The following is a 16891-nucleotide window of genomic DNA, read 5'->3' as shown; positions in this document are numbered from 1 at the left end:
TTGTATTGATTGGAGAGAGAGAGATAGAGGAAGACAGAGGGAGAGAGAGAGAAACATTGATGTGAGAAACATCCATCAGCTGCCTTCCATACACGTCCCAACCAGGGATCGAACCCACAACCCAGGTATGTGCCCCGAGCGGGAATCAAACCAGCAACCTTCCAGTGCCCAGGACAACACTCAATCAACTGAGCCACTCTGGCCAGGATTGTCCTCTAATTTTTTATTTTTATTGCTTTCAGAGAGGAAGGGAGAGGGAGAGAGGGATAGAAACATCAATGATGAGAGAGAATCATCGATCGACCGCCTCCTGCACGCCCCACACTGGGGACCGAGCCCACAACCCAGGCATGTGCCCTGACCGGGAATCGAACCGTGACCTCCTGGCTCATAGGTCGACGCTCAACCACTGAGCCACGCCGGCCAGGCTGTCCTCTAATTTTTAAGTGCACCTGGCAAGCAGTCACTGTATGATGGTGGGGCTCAGCCCAAGCAAGTGCTGGGGTGACTATGACAGCAGCAGCCATATCTCAAGTTCTGTGCTGAGTATTCCTGGTAAACAGCTCAAGTGCTCCTCCTTGCAGCCCTGGGGGCTCGGCATTATTACCATCCCATTTACAAGTGAGAAAACCAAGGGCTGGAGAGGTTAAGTGACATCCCAAGGTCACCTCTAGTAAGGCCAGGATTCTCACCATGGCCTGCCTGGCTCTGACTGAAACCACAACTCTGCCTATTGACTCAGTGGCTACGTTTGGCTTACAGACATTTGGTTTGGCCTGCAAGATGTGGGATGTTTTTTTGTTTGGGGTTTGCTTTGGTTTGGTCATTTGGCTGCTTTTGGAGCCAGGGCCTGAGTTGTTACACGGTGACTGTCGGCTGGAGTAAGTAGCAGATGCCCCTTTAGACTGGTTGACATGGCTCCCACTCAGCCTGGCTTCGCTCATTGCTTGTCCAGCCTGTTGTGCTTTTCAATATAGTGAGATGTGAGAATATGCTCCCCCCTCTCCCCACATAGGACCTGGGGACAGGCATCGTAATTACTTACGGGGCTACCTGCCATGGTGAGCCAGTTCCCTGTAGGAGTTTGTTGTTTCTCTATGTTGTATTAGGGAATAAAGATTAAAAACTTCCATATCCCTGTTTCCCGAAAGTGTCATCGGTGCTACACTAAACTAGAAAGACTGGAATGAAGGTCAGAACTGGGATCAAGTCTTATCTCTGCTTCTTACTTAGACGAGCAAGTCGATTCTCCTCTCATTGCCTTGGTTTCCTTCTCTGTAAAATGAGCCTACAGTCCCTGCCCTGCACACTCACCAAGTACAGTGGGCCCCACGGAGAGCATGGCTGGGAAAGTACTTTGTAAACCAGGAAGATCACTTGTCCGAGAGAGTCGATGTCTGCAACCAAGCTGCGCATCCCTGACATCTGGGAAGCTCGGCTGGGCCCTCTGCAGGGAGAAGAGAAGAGCCTACATTCTGAGGGCCTGGGCTTATCCCTATGCTAGTGTTAGGAAGGAGAGGGCCCCAGGGGCTGGGCAGGGACTCCCCAGGAAGGGGCTTCCCCATGGCCTGGATGCAATTCATAGTGCAGCCGGGACCACTCTGCCCGTGTAGCCCTTTCCTCCTCATCTATCTGACACTTCCCCCTGTGGAGCTGGACTAGCCTGGGTCATGTCTACCCTCCAACCTGCCCACCTCGTGGCACCTGCTAGAGGGTTCAGGGCTCAACTGGGACTATAAAAGGACCATCTCATAAAGGCAGCTAATCAATGAGACGCAGTGGATCTAACCCGAAAGGTCTTACATGTTTCAGAGGTATGATTTGTTCATTCATTGAACAGAGTTCATTTAGCATTTGCTCTGTGCTAGGCCCTGTGCTGGGTGCTCGAGGTGAGCAGGCGTTGCACTGACAGACAGAGCTGTTTGTGACCAAAGGAGCCCCACTGGCCCGAGCTCAGGGTGCTTGAGGGATGCAGTGGATGATGAGCCTGGAACAGGATGAGGACTTTAGCTTTATCTTGCAGGTAGCAAAGAGCCATTGAAGTTGTTTGACAATGCCTAGGGAGGTACCATTAGCTCATGGGAGGAGGAGCAGGAGGGTGAGAATGAGCTTAATCTGGGTTGTGTTGGGTGTGAGGGTCTGTGGAGTATTCAGTGGTTGCCACCTGGTAAAGAGCTGTAAGACTTGCACTCAGGAGAGTTCCGGGCTAGGATCAGAGATCTGAGTTGTCAATAATTAGGTGATGAAGGAGTGACTGAGTAGATCCATGTAGAGGGGTTGGAGAAGATGAAAAGTGGAGTGGCTCAGCCCTCTCAGGTTACAAATGAGCAAATGGGGACCAGGGGAAAGTCATTGGCATAAGGTCTCAGTAGTAAGTGTTATTCATCCATTCATTCAATAGATATTTATTGAATACCTACTATGTGTTAGAACTTCTTTAAAGTCTGGGTTATAGCAGTGAGCAGAATACTATTGGAGCTTACATTCCTGTAGGTGGATTCCGAAAACAACTAAGTAAATATGTGAAATGGTAGTAAATGCTCTGGATGGCAGTAACGCAGAAGAAGGAAACCAGGAGCACTTCTCGGTGACGGCTGTTTTATATGGAGTCGTCCAGGCCTCACTGATACAGTGACATCTGAGTTGAGACCTAAAAGAAACAGAGGCTGAGCCAGGCAGATGCCCGGAGGCAGGAGTGTGCTTGGCATGTGGAAGGAGGAGCAAAGAAGCTGGTGTGGCTAGAAGACCAGAGAGTGCAAGGGGTGTGGGTGATGGGTAGGGGAGAGATCAGGTGGGGCCACTTAGGCCATTGTCAGGACTTTCCTCTTGAGAGGGGACGCCTTCAAAGGTTTCTGGCTGGGATGACATGATCTGACGTACATTTAACAGCATTCCCCTGGCTGCTGTGTTTAGAACAGACTGTAGGAGGTGAGGGTGACGCAGGAAGGCCAGTTACAAGGTGGTTGCTGTAATCCGGCGGTGGCATGACGGTGGCTGGAATCAGTGCTCCTGGTAGAGGGGCTGAGAAGTGGTTGGGCTCTGGGTATGTTTTAATGGTAGAGCCAATGGAGCTTGCGATGGATTGATTGAGGCATATGAGAAAACGAGAATGCCTCTTAAGATTTTGACCCAAGCAATTGGAAAGATGGAGATGCCATTAGGTAAGATTATGTGAAGGGCAGAATTGGGGGGAGGAAAAGGGAGGTGAGTGTGGATAGGTGATGTCAGAGCTGCCCTGTAATCATGGACTTAGAGATTCCAGGTGAGCAGTACCAGCAGCATGAAAGGCCTCTTTTCAGCCCCTTCCCCTCCTTTCAGATTCTGCTTCCCTCAGTCAGTCCCTCTCTCGGGGCCCATCTTCTGAACTCTCCCTCGCCGGCAGTGGATCTGAGCCATAGCCACCTGCCCACACTGAGAACTGACCGCCCTCTGCCCCCAGGTTGTGCATAGGGACCTCAAGCCCAGCAACATCCTCTACGTAGACGAGTCTGGGAACCCCGAGTGCCTGCGCATCTGTGACTTTGGCTTCGCCAAGCAGCTGCGGGCTGAGAATGGGCTCCTCATGACACCTTGCTACACTGCCAACTTCGTGGCGCCTGAGGTGAGTGGCCTGACCTCAGCTGTGAGTGAGGACTCGCAGTTTCTGTGGCCTTGGCCTAGGACAGTGATGGCGAACCTATGACACGTATGTCAGAGGTGCGTGAACTCATTTTTTTGGTTGATTTTTCTTTGTTAAATGACATTTAAATATATAAAATAAATATCAAATATATAAGTCTTTGTTTTACTATGGTTGCAAATATCAAAAAATTTCTATCTGTGACACGGCACCAGAGTTAAGTTAGGGTTTTTCAAAATGCTGACACGCCGAGCTCAAAAGGTTCACCATCACTGGCCTAGGACCAAGGGAGGGTCCAGCCATGGGAACCTCCCCTTTGGGGAGTAGCAGGCGAGCACTTGTCACTGCCCCTCAGACTGACCACACTCCCCTGCCCTCCTTCCTGCCAGGTGCTGAAGCGCCAGGGCTACGATGAAGGCTGTGACATCTGGAGCCTGGGCATTCTGCTGTACACCATGCTGGCGGGGTGAGTGCCCTGTTGGCCTGGCCCCCTCCCACTACCCAGCCCTAGAGTACAGGCTGGGGTGGTGCTTGTCTGATGGGCGAAACTCAGCCCTGCCTCAGGAAGGTCTGAAGATAGGGACGTGGCCCTAGCTTTGGACGCTTCACCTTGAGGAGAAAGATGCTGCCCTTGGGAATACCCAGTGAGAAGGGGGAGACCCAGCCCTCCACCCTGAACCTCAGGATGGAGTCCAGAGGCAATACCCAGACTGGGTGGGCTTTTCTCCAGATACACTCCATTCGCCAATGGACCCAGTGACACACCCGAGGAAATCCTGACCCGGATCGGCAGTGGGAAGTTCACCCTCAGTGGGGGAAACTGGGACACAGTATCAGAGACAGCCAAGGTGAGTCTGAGGCTGGACCCAGCCTATTTGGGGTGGGGAGGCAGGGACCGTCCCAGGGCTTTTCAGTAGGTCATGAGCAGGTGACCTGAAGCCTCCGTTTTCCAAGTGGAAGATTCCCAGGCAGCCTGCCTACGCACACGCACACACACACACACACACACACACACACACAGCCTGCCTACACACACACACACACGCACACGCACACACACACACACACACACACAGCCTGCCTACACACACACACGCACACGCACACACACACACACACACACACACAGCCTGCCTACACACACACACACACACACGCACACGCAGCCTGCCTACACACACACACACACACACGCACACGCAGCCTGCCTATACACACACACACACACACGCACACGCAGCCTGCCTATACACACACACACACACACGCACACGCAGCCTGCCTACACACACACACACACACACGCACACGCAGCCTGCCTATACACACACACACACACACGCACACGCAGCCTGCCTACACACACACACACACACACACAGCCTGCCTATACACACACACACACACACACACACACAGCCTGCCTATACACACACACACACACACGCACACGCAGCCTGCCTACACACACACACACACACACACACAGCCTGCCTATACACACACACACACGCACACGCAGCCTGCCTACACACACACACACACACACAGCCTACACGCGCGCGCGCGCACACACACACACGCAGCCTGCCTGTACACACACACACACACACACACACACACACACCTTGTTTGGTCAACTGGGTAATCATTCAGTGGCTCTTCCCATGTTCTGGACCCACAGGGGACAGAGAGCTGTGATGATGCCTTATGGGAACTTGCTGTGGGGGGAGATACAGGCTTGCATATAAGGAACAGAGATGCCAGGCAGTGTCTCCAAGTGGGTCTTCCTGGCCAGGGGTACAGGCCGTGGAGGCACGGAGCAGAGCTACTGACCATGCCAAGCAGAGAGGCCTTCTCAGAGGAGGGAACGTTTGGGCTTTCAATGTGAGCAAGTTTGCAGTTATGGCACCTGTGTGCTGGACACTGGGTTGAGCCCTTAATGAGCTGTACACCTCACATCAGCCTATGAGGCAGGTATTGTTGCAATTCCTGTTTCTCAGAGGGGACACTGAGGCTCAGAGAGTTGAAGTAAATCGCCCAGGATACTCAGTTGAGCAGAAGAGTCACATTTTGAACCTGAGTCTGCTCAACCCCAACCTTAGGTTCTTGCCACCTTCCTGCGTGGCTTCTAGAAGATGAAAGAGAAAGGAAAGGGAAGAAGTCCCAAAGAAGGGCCTGTGCTCAGTGGGGCCCTGGAGCGGTGTGGGGAATGGATCGCAGGGAGGGGCTACTGCAGGGTTTAGGCAGGAGAGAGTGGGAAATGGTTGCCTTGCCCATTCCCCATCAGTGGGACACAGCTGTATGTGCCCCTGCCGGCCCCTCCCACCAACCCCCTTGCCCACTGTGTCCCCAGGACTTGGTGTCTAAAATGCTACACGTGGACCCCCACCAGCGCCTCACAGCTAAGCAGGTCCTGCAGCACCCATGGATCACCCAGAAGGACAAGCTTCCTCAGAGCCAGCTATCCCATCAGGACTTACAACTTGTGAAGGTATGGCCATCCCAGCTACTGGGCATCCAGGGGCCCAAGGCAAGTTTTCCTGGGCAAGGACTTGGAGTGGCAGGGTCAGGAGATGCCTTGTCTGTCTGTCCTGGAGCCCAGATCTAGCATGCAGAGGTGTCAGCAGTACATCCCAGGCCTCCAGGCCTCCGGGGGTCACAGCCCCTTACATCTGAGGCAGGAGGCAGGACTACTGACCAAGACTGGATTAACGGGGCTGGGCGGGCTGCGGAACACCGGGAGGAGCTGGCCTGACCCTGGAGCACATGTCCCTCCTCCCCCCTGTACCTCCCCATCATCGTGAACTAACCTACTACCTTCTCTCCCAGGGAGCCATGGCAGCTACTTACTCTGCACTCAACAGCTCCAAGCCCACCCCTCAGTTGAAGCCCATCGAGTCATCTATCCTGGCGCAGCGGCGTGTGAGGAAGCTGCCGTCCACCACCCTGTGAGGGGCCAGGGCATCCAGGCTGCAGGGCAGTGCTAGCTCGATGGAGGCACCTCTTTCCCGGAGAGAGCGGGCCTGAGCCACAGGGCCAGAGGCAGCAGAGCCCCGAGGGGCCCTGGAAGCAGCCAGCCCAGATCACCCCAGTGAGGGTGTGAGAAGTGCCTTCTCCTTCCTGAGGACGGACTCTTCTCGGCTCAGGCTCTGCTGGTTGAAATCGATTCACTGTACAAACTCTTATCTTTTTTTTAAGGAAAAATGACATCAGCCACCATGGATTTTTACAAGATTCATTTGCCTTTCTGGGAGCAGAAATAGCCCCGTGCAGCCCCAGGAGGGCACTGAGTCACGCTAGGGCTCTCTGTGGCTGAGACGCCTTAGAGCAGTTTTGCAGTCCTACCCTGGGGACCCCACGATTGGCCTTCTGCAGCCATCTGCACCCACCTCCCAGGCAGCAACTTCCAGAGCCCTTGGCTGTTTAGCAGAACTTGCTCTATCCCCAGTCAGCTCCTTTTCCATATGTTCTGCCGGGGAGTCTGGAACCACTTCCTGCTAGAGGAGAGGACCTAGGCCCCGTGGCGCCCAGTTCCAGGCACCAGCATCCACATCAGCCCCACCAGTGGGTCCCCTGCAGTTAGGGTCGCCGCTCTCCGAGGAGGATCCGGAATGCACTTTTGACTGACTTCTGTTGGAGTCTGCCACAGGACAGAGCACACAGGAGGCCTGTGGGGTGGGCCAGGCGGGCAGGGGCTTTTTTTCATTTCTTCCTCAGCTGGTAACTCAGGGTTCATCTGTCCATGGCCTTTCTAATAAACTTACAGTTGAGTTGAAGCACGCTTGCCTCCACTTTTCATCCCTGAATTTGCCCCCTCTCTGCTATCAGGAGGTGAGGACTTTGGCAGTGACGGATGAGGAATGTACTAGGGCTGATTAGCCCAGCTACTTGGAGCTCAGGTCATTTGGAGAACATGTGGGAGTCCTGCCGGCCCTGCCCTCACATTCCTGCCAGGGGATTCCATGATGCTATTGATAACAGTAATGGAATGATTAGCCATGGGTTGGTGGCCAAGTGCCAGGCACTGTGCCTGGGTCTTACATGTATATCTCATTTAATCTTTTTTTTAAAATTAAATATGTTTTTATTGACTTCAGAGAGGAAGAGAGAGGGAGAAAGCGATAGAAACATCAGTGATGAGAATCATTGATCAGCTGCCTTCTGCACGCCCCACACCGAGGACTGAGCCCACAACCCGGGCATGTGCCCTTGACTGGAATTGAACTTGGGACACTTCAGTCCGCAGGCTGACACGCTGTCTGCTGAGCCAAACCAGCTAGGGCTATATCTCATTTAATCTTAACCCTGTGAGGTAGATGCTATTTTTATCCCTGTTTATAGATGGAAAATCTGAGGCTCAGAGAGGGAATGACATTGCCTTACATGATTAACTTTTTCTGAGGATCTCTCTGCCCTGCTTCAGGTGCTGGTGAACCAAGTAGAAAACAAGGTCATTGTTTTTTTTTTAAATATTTTATTGATTTTTTACAGAGAAGAAGGGAGAGTGATAGAGAGCCAGAAACATCGATGAGAGAGATCGATCAGCTGCCTCCTGCATGCCCCCCACTGGGGACGTGCCTGCAACCAAGGTACATGCCCTTGACCGGAATCGAACCTGGGACCCTTCAGTCCAAAGGCCAATGCTCTATCCACTGAGCCAAACCGGTCTGGCAAGGTCATTGTTTTTATGGGTCTTGCCTCTGGTGAGGAAACCTTCTAGTGAAAAATGGACAATTAATAAACCAAGGTCAACTACTGTTAAGACATACATAGAGTTAAATTGGGGTGATCAGGGAAGGCCTCTCGGAGGACATGACCCAGAAGCTAAGATCTGAATGATGAGAAGAGGCCAGCCAAGACCACAAGGCAGAGGGCCGAGTCAGGACAAAGGCTCCCAGGGGAAACAGGCTGGGCTTGCTCAGGAAACAGAGGAGCTGATGTGGCTGTGATGTCAGGTTCAGGAGATTGCACAAGACGAAGTTAGGAAGGAGGGCAGTCATTCTAGGCTTTTCAGATCAGGGTAAGGAGTTAGGGTTTAATTCTAATTGAGATGCAAGGCCTAAAAGAACGTAAGTAAGCAGGAGAGTGACATGATTTGATTTACATTTTTAAAAGATCGCTCTAACTAATGTGTAGAGAATTGATGGGGATGAAGGCGGTGGGCAGGAAGACCAGGTCGGTGGCTACTGCAGTAGCTCAGACGGTGTTTGGAAGTCCAGCAGAGAGCACTTGCTGGCAGTTTGGGTTTAGAGCAGCGGTTCTCAACCTGTGGTCGCGACCCCCTTGGCGGTTGAATGACCCTTTCACAGGGGTCGCTTAAGACCATCCTGCATATCAGATATTTACATTCCGATTCATAACAGTAGCAACATTACAGTTATGAAGTAGCAACGAAAATAATTTTATGGTTGGGTCACAACATGAGGAACTGTATTTAAAGGGCCAGAAGGTTGAGAACCACTGGTTTAGAGGCTAAGAGAAAAAGGAGGTTAATGGATATATTCTAGATTTTTTTTTTTTTTAACTTCTAGATTTTTGGCTTGAGCAGGTAAGTACTGAGGGAAAAGTTGGGGAAAGCAGGTTTGAGAACTCTGTGGGAGATGTCTTTTTATTTTTTGTTAATCCTCACCCAAGGATACTTTTTCCATTGCTTTTCAGAGATAGTGGAAAGGAGGGAGGGAGGGGGGGAGAGACAGAGGAGAGAAACATCAATGTGAGGGAGACACATCAATTGGTTGCATCCTGCAAGCACCCTGACCAGGGTGGGGACAGAACCTGCAACCCAGATACATGCCCTTCACTGGGAATCGAACCTGTGACCCTTCAGTGCAAGGGCTGGCGCTCTAACCATTGAACAACACTGGCCAGGACGGGAGATGCTTTTAAAAATCTAAATAGAGTTTCCAACTAAGAGTAATGAGAAGTTGGAGTTCTGGAGAGAAAGCTGGATTGGAAGGGTAAATTTAGGAATCATTAGTTTGGAGAAACGAGAGGCTGGGCTTTTCAAAGTGTGGTCAGTGGGCCAACAGCATTGCTATTATCTGGGAGCTTATTAGAATGCAGAATCTCAGGCCCATGCTCAGATCTGACTATAGGTAGAATCTATATTTTAACAAAATCTGCATTTGTGTGTACATGAAAGTTTGAGAAGTGCTATTGTAGGGACTGAGAACAGAGAAGAAAAGGGAACAGTGGTTGAGTCCTGGAGCATACTAGCATTTAAAGGCAGTACCCCAGCCCTGGCTGGTTGCTTAGTGGTTAGAACATTGCCCCATGCACTGAAGGGTCTTGGGTTCAATTCTTGGTCAAGGGCATGTACCTTGGTTGCAGATTTGATCCCTGGCCCTGGTCATGGCACATATGGGAGGCAACCAATCAATGTGTCTCTATAATATCAATGCTCCTCTCTCTCCCTCTCCCCCTCCCTCCCATTCTCTAAGAACCAATGCGAAAAAATATCCTCCAGTGAGGATTAACAACAAAAAAGACAGCACCCCAGGGGCCCTGGCCAGGTAGTTCGGTTGATTGCGCATCATCCCTATACTCCAATGTTGCAGGTTCGATCCCCAGTCAGGGTACATATAAGACTCAACTAATGAATGCATAAATAAATGAAACAACAAATCCAGGCTCATCTCTCCCTCTCTCTCTCTGTCTCTCCATTCTTCCAAAATCAATATTAAAAATACAAAAATAAAGACAGCACTCCAGCCAAAACCGGTTTGGCTCAGTGGATAGAGCATTGGCCTGCGGACTGAAGGGTCCCGGGTTCGATTCCGGTCAAGGGCATGTACCTGGGTTGCGGGCACATCCCCAGTGGGAGATGTGCCGGAGGCAGCTGATCGATGTTTCTCTCTCATCGATGTTTCTAACTATCTCTCTCCCTTCCTCTCTGTAAAAAATCAATAAAATATATTAAAAAAAATAATAATAAAAAAATAAACAAATGTCCTTTAAAAAAAAAAAAAAAAAAGACAGCACTCCAGGAGGGAGAGCTAGCAGGAGACTGCGCTGTGAGAATGGGGAACCAATCTGGGAAGATTCAAAATCTAAAGGCCCAGGTTCTTTGCTCCTGTTATTTCTCAGAATCTACTGTGCAGCTTAGAAAGCCAGGGCCTGAGAGGTGAATCTGTCCTGTTATAAGGGAAGGAGATCCTGACACTAGCAGCTCAACTTCAGAGCTACGTAGGTGTGAAGATTCTGAGCCATGACCCCCATGGGGTCAGGGAAAGCTGTATTGTATCCCCAGGGGCTGAACACCCACTGATATACACAGTACGGAGCCCCTGACTTGGGGGTATTATACTTCTTTGAGGCTCAGTTTACCCTCTGTGCAGTGAAACCAACATTTCCTGTCCCACCCACCACCCAAGGTTGTCTACTCTGGACCCCAGCTGGAGTCCTTAGCGTCATCCCAACTCTTTCCAGTACTTCCCACATTCATTCTGCATCCTGGCCCCATCAATTTTTGTCTCCTAAATATTTTTGGCACTCGTCCCCTCCTCTCCTTCCTCCTTGTCATAGTTGTGTTTTTTGCCACAGCCTTCTTCTGACTTCCTCATCTTTTGGGTCCCCAACACCCTCAATTTAGAATCAAGTCTGACCTAACATCTGCCTGCAGTGGCTCCTCATTTTCTATAAGACAGAGCCCAGCCATCCTAGCCTGACAATCAGTGTCCCGTGTGATCTGGCCCCTGCTGAGCCCCAGTATCAACTCTCATAGCTTGTCTCCAAACTGCTCACAGACCTGAACTTGCCATGCTCCTCCGTGCACTGGATTCTGCTGCTGCATGTCCTGGCTAACTTCTACTCATCCTTTAGAAAATTTCAAATGACATCTTAGGAAGCCAACCAGGACACCCCCCACAGGGTTTGGCATCCCTCCTTTGGAGTCCCCAGGCTCTCTCATTCTCCATCTCTTTGTACATCACACTGTTTTAGAAACAGCTGATGATGTGTTTTCTCCCCACCAGTCTGTGAACTGGAGGCTGTGTTTCGTTCATTTCTGGAACCCCAGCACCTAGCACCAGGCCTGGCACACAATATTTTGATCCTCAGCTAGTGCTTGTTGAATGAGGAAGAGAGAATGCAGGACCCGTGGACTTGATGGTGCTGTGAGAAGCATAGACACTACACCTCAGAGTAGGAAGGGAAGCTGGCGCTCTGAGGCCCAGAGCAGTTAGTGTCTTGGCCCAGGCACCAGAGGGAGGACTCAAGAACCAGGAAACAGTGATGGGTGGAGTGGGAGTCCACAGGTGCTTTCGTAGCAACTCAACCTCAAAACCCAAATACCTACCTTCTCTGAGCCTCAGTTTCCCCATTTGCTAACTGGGATCATAATCCACACCCATCTCCTAGTGTCATCTCCCAGTGAAAATCAAATGAACGAGTTTCGGAAACTAAGTGCTACTTGTACAGTTAAGCTTGTTCTAATTTTCACAAGGTCAGGGCAGCCCCTCAAGAACTCAATAGACTCCAGAAACACAGTCCCCAGCTGCCAGCATGTCAGACAGGAACTTTCCTCTCTGTGGACCAACTCCCTGGGCAAAACCCACCAGTAGAAGTAAGCCAGCTTACGGAAACAAATTGCCAATCCAGATAGCCCCAAGTTCCAGGGTCACTGTTCCCTTTAATGCTCAAATAATCATCCCTGAGCTCCCCCCAGCCCCCAAGGATGCCCCTTCCCAAGGAATATTGGCGCGTCTATTACACAAATACTATGTGGAGATAGATGCTAGACACCGAGTGTTTTCTGTGCTTATTTCATTTGGTCCTTATGTGAGGCTTGGAGATTAAGTGTTTTGCCCTAGGACACTGCTAAAAGGCAGAACAGAACTCAGAACGATACCTGTGTGATTCTGAAACTCACTCTTAACCAGGGTGCTGCCCCACCTCTCTGCTTCTGAGAACGCCCAAGGTCTACTTCAGTGTTCCACACACCTGGCTGGTTATCACTCTTCCCCTCAGCCAGCCATGTGGTCATAAATGTTCCTATAACACTGGGGTCTGGTCTCATTTAGGGGTTACATTGTTAGAAAGTTGCATTTCCGAGAGGGCAAACAGTGGAGAATAAGCTGGGGAAACTGGGGAGTTTCCTATGGACAGTCTCAGAAGGTAGTGAGTTCCCCATCACCTGGGCTGCACACGCAGAGATTTGTCAAGTCTTGGAGATTCCTATTCCCCGTCTGGGATTGTGTAGATGACCTTGTCAAAGACTCAGAGTCTCAGTTGTCAGCACAGGCATTAAAGCCCCTCAGCGTTCCTTGTATTTTACCCATTTCTGTATTGTGTTTTCCAAGATGATTTCTGAGACAGGCACTCTCAGAGAAAAGCGGGTTTCCTACATATGTTAAGTATGTAAACATTTGTTTTTTGGTTAGCACATGGATTTAATTCTCTCACCCAGACCTGTAATATAAGGCCACCAATCATTTAATGCCTATAATAGTAGGCATGCTTTATTGAGTGCCTGCTTTACATTGGGCACAATATATATATCATTCCCAATGCTCAAAGCAATCTATAGGTAGATCCTATAATTTCCATCTTATACAAGGAAATTGAGGCTAAGAGAAGAGTCTTGCCTACAGTCTCCCAGCAAGGACGTGGCTGAGCTAAGTTTTGAGACCGAATCTATCTGGCCCCAAAGCTCATACTATATCACCGTTATCCCACAGTGACTCATAAAACCTCACAGTCAGAAGATCAGCCCTAAAGGCTGATCTCCGCCCAGTACAGGAATCTCCCATAGATGGTTATCCGGTTTCTGCTCAAGTACTGCCTGCAACGGAGACTCCACCACATCACAAAACAGTCCCCCGCACGGTTGGAAAGTTCCTCTGCTTTGAACTGAGGTCTTCTGAGTAGCTTCCATTTCTTGGGGGGTTCCCACTAACTCCAAAGAACTCAACAGAGAAATGACTCAACAGTAACAGGAGGGAAACCTAAATGAGCACTCCCACCAGCACTCCAATCCCCCCCACCACCCCCGTGGAGGTACTGGCAGGCAGGCAAAGGTGCTAAGGCTATGCTGACAAGGGAGTAGGAGGGCCGCTTGGGCCATCCCTTTTCCCCAGAAACCTTCTGGTGGCCCCCACTATTTCTTCCGGCCTCAACTCCTGACCAGCTTGCCTGGGCAGGCAGCAGTGAGTGGGTAGTGGCAACAGCGCTGGATGTGGAGTCAGGCTTCCCAACCCCAACGCTGACCTTCTGGGTGACTTTGGGCAAGTCATTTCACTGCTTTGAGGTTTTCTCAACTGTAAAACAGGACTACTGTGAGCATTAAAGGAGAGGGTGGGTGAAGCTTCTATAGAGCTGCTCAGTTATAAGCAAACAGCAACCAGGATGTAGGAAGCTATTTAGAGTTGTGGTTAACTAAGACTCTGGGGTTAGGCTGTCCTGGTTTTTTTGTTTAACTTTTTTCTTGAAGTATAAGCAGTCCTGGGTTAGAATCCAATTTTGACCATTTGCCCGTGTGACCTTGGGCAAACCATTTAACTCTCTGCCTCAATTTCCCCATCTTTAAAATGGGCTTAATAGTATTATCTACTCTTTGGTGAAGGTAAAACAAGGTAATGCATCAGAGCACAGTTTCTCTCTCTGTCTCTCTCTCTCTCCTGTTTAATAGAGGGAGCCCCCTCCAGAGCCTGAAGAGATGCTTAATTCACCTGAGCATCTTCACTCCATGGAGAAAGGAGGGAGCCCTCTCATAAGGACCTTCTTTTCCCCCCTCCTACTCCAGAGTCTTTTTCTGAGTTATAAGTCATGTTAATGACTCAGTCTGAAACTTCTTTTTATAAGTAATTTCCTCTGTTTCTCTTCCCTCTTCTGTTCCACCCCCACCCCTCAAGCTGTGGGCTGAATTGAGAAATCGAGGGGTAGATGACACATGTTTGAGCTGGGCATGAGGCCTGTTCCTGGATGAGCCTGGAGTCACTCACCCATTGCAGAATGTTCTTACCAGGCTGGATTTGGGCAGTCATTCCTGCTGTCACTATAGAGCTTTATAGTTACCAGCCCCTTTGCATAGGATTCCAAAACTACCTGAAGGGTATTAAATTCTCACTTGAAGGAATAAGTTAGAGGGTTGGAATCAGAGGCATGAGATTGAAGTCAAATCTCAATACTAGCCATGACTAGCTGTGTGATCTTGGGCAAGTCACTTGGCTTCTCTGAGCTTCATTTTCCTCATCTGCAAACCATCCTCAGAGGGTTATGAGAGCAAAGGCTCTAGCAGAGATTAGGTGCAGAACAAATAGTAGCTGAGTTGCAAGAATGCTTGACAGAACCTTCAGAGCCGAGTAAGGCCTCCAGAACCAGGGGATCTTTACATGGGATCCCTCCAGCCTTGGTGTATACTGGTATATGTGTATTTTTCTGGAAATAGAGGTTATAAAGTTTTCATCATATTCTTTTTTTTTAAAAAAAAATACATTTTTATTGATTTCAAAGAGGAAGAGAGAGATAGAAACATCAATGATGAGAGAGAATCATTGATCAGCTGCCTCCTACACACCCCCTACTGGGGATCAAGCCCACAACCCAGGCATGTGCCCTGACAGGGAATCGAACCTTGACCTCCTGGTTCATAGGTCAATGCTCAACCACTGAGCCATGCTGGCTGGGCTATTTTTATTTTTAAAAATATATTTTTATTGATTTCAGAGAGGAAGGGAGAGGGAGAGAGAGATAGAAACATCAATGATGAGAGAGAATCATTGATCATCTGCCTCCTGCATGCCTCCTACTGGGGATCGACCCCACAATCCCGGGCATATGCCCTTGACCAGAATGGAACCTGGGACCCTTCAGTCTGCAGGCCGATGCTCTATCCACTGAGCCAAACCGGCTAGGGCTAAAACTTTTACTTTACAAGTATGTAGACTAGCCTTCCTGTCTCAGCACTGTGCTGCTCATTCAGTAGACATGTATGTTCCAGGCACTGGAGATACAAAGACGAATGCTCCTTGCCCCTCCGTAGCACTGAGCTTCAGAGAGACAAAGTGATTTCACCAAAGTCACCTACTTCTGAAGGAAGCTGGCTGTTGGGATTGGAAGCCCAGATCTCTGACTGCAAAGCTGGCCACTTTATATCTCAGAGGGGCACTCTAAGATCCAAGGTCCCTCTGGTCAATGAAGACTAACAGGATGAGCATTCCATAAGCAAGGCCCTGAGGTCACACCGAAGGAGCCAGATTGGAGCTGTCAGCACACCATCTGGGTGTGCTGATGCCTTGCCTGCAGGTGGCAGGTCATAGTCTATGGCTGGTTCTATTCTGAGTTTACTCAGGGAGGGGGTTCCCCTTCCTAAACTCTCACACAGGCCACAGACCATGAGGGAATTCCACATGTATATTTATATCAACTATATTGAGGTTTCATTTACATACAGTAAAATGCATAGACTTTTAAGTACAATTGGATGAGTTTTGACAAACTCATACACCTGTGAAACCCATACCACTCTCAAGATATATATTTTCATTACCTAGGGAATTCCTTCATGTCCCTTTCTCAATCTCCCCCGATGTCAGAGGCAACCACTATTCACTATCCTGATTTTTGTCACCATAAATTAGTGTTGCCTGTTTTAGAACTGGTATAAATGTAATCATACAGTGCTTTCTCTTTCCTGTCTGACTTCTTTTGTTCAACATAATGTCTGTAAAGCTTCATCCATGCTATTGCATGTTCATCCCTTTTTGTTGCTGAGTAGTATTTATTGGGTAAATATGCCACAATTTGTTTAATCTATTTATCCGTCCATGGACATTTTTTCCAGTTTTGGCTAATATAAATATTCATGTAGGGTCTTTGTGTAGACATATGTTTTTATTTCTCTTGGGTAAATACATGGAAGTGGCATTTCTGCATCACAGGATGGGTGTATGTTTAACTATATAAAAATTACTAAACTGTTTCCCACAGTACAGTACATGGGAGTTCCAGTTGATTTGTATCCTTGCCAATCTCTGGTATTATTCTTTTTAACTAGTCATTCTAGTGGGTGTAAAGTGGTTTCCCTTCGTGGTTTTAATTTGCATTTCTTTAATAACTAATAATACTGAATATCTTTTCATGTGCTCATTGGCTATTCCTGTATATTCTTCTGTCTGTTCAAACCTTTTGCCCACTTAAAAATTGGGTTATTCATCTTATTGTAAAGAATTATTTGTATATTCTGGATACAAGATCTTTGTCAGATATATGTATTGTGAGTATTTTCTTCCAACTTGTGACTTGTCATTTTATTTGAAGAACAGAAGTTTT

General features: G+C 49.1%; 1 protein-coding gene across 1 annotated transcript in view; it reads left to right on the top strand.

Moving 5' to 3' along the window:
- The window catches only part of RPS6KA1 (ribosomal protein S6 kinase A1), a gene marked incomplete at its 5' end in the record, with an annotated part of 39856 nt that extends 33150 nt beyond the window's left edge, over positions 1-6706 (top strand). Inside the window, 5 exons of the mRNA XM_081087205.1 lie at positions 3440-3601; positions 4009-4085; positions 4350-4467; positions 5976-6113; positions 6452-6706. Of these exons, the coding sequence (XP_080943331.1) occupies positions 3440-3601; positions 4009-4085; positions 4350-4467; positions 5976-6113; positions 6452-6574 (618 nt within the window). The 3' untranslated portion in view covers positions 6575-6706. The remainder of the gene's footprint in view (positions 1-3439; positions 3602-4008; positions 4086-4349; positions 4468-5975; positions 6114-6451) is intronic.
- Between the last annotated feature and the right edge of the window lie 10185 nt (positions 6707-16891).

This window comes from Myotis nattereri, assembly GCF_964212035.1.
Source record: "Myotis nattereri genome assembly, chromosome: 3".
NCBI lineage: Eukaryota > Metazoa > Chordata > Mammalia > Chiroptera > Vespertilionidae > Myotis > Myotis nattereri.
This window is presented reverse-complemented; position numbering and strand designations above follow the sequence as displayed.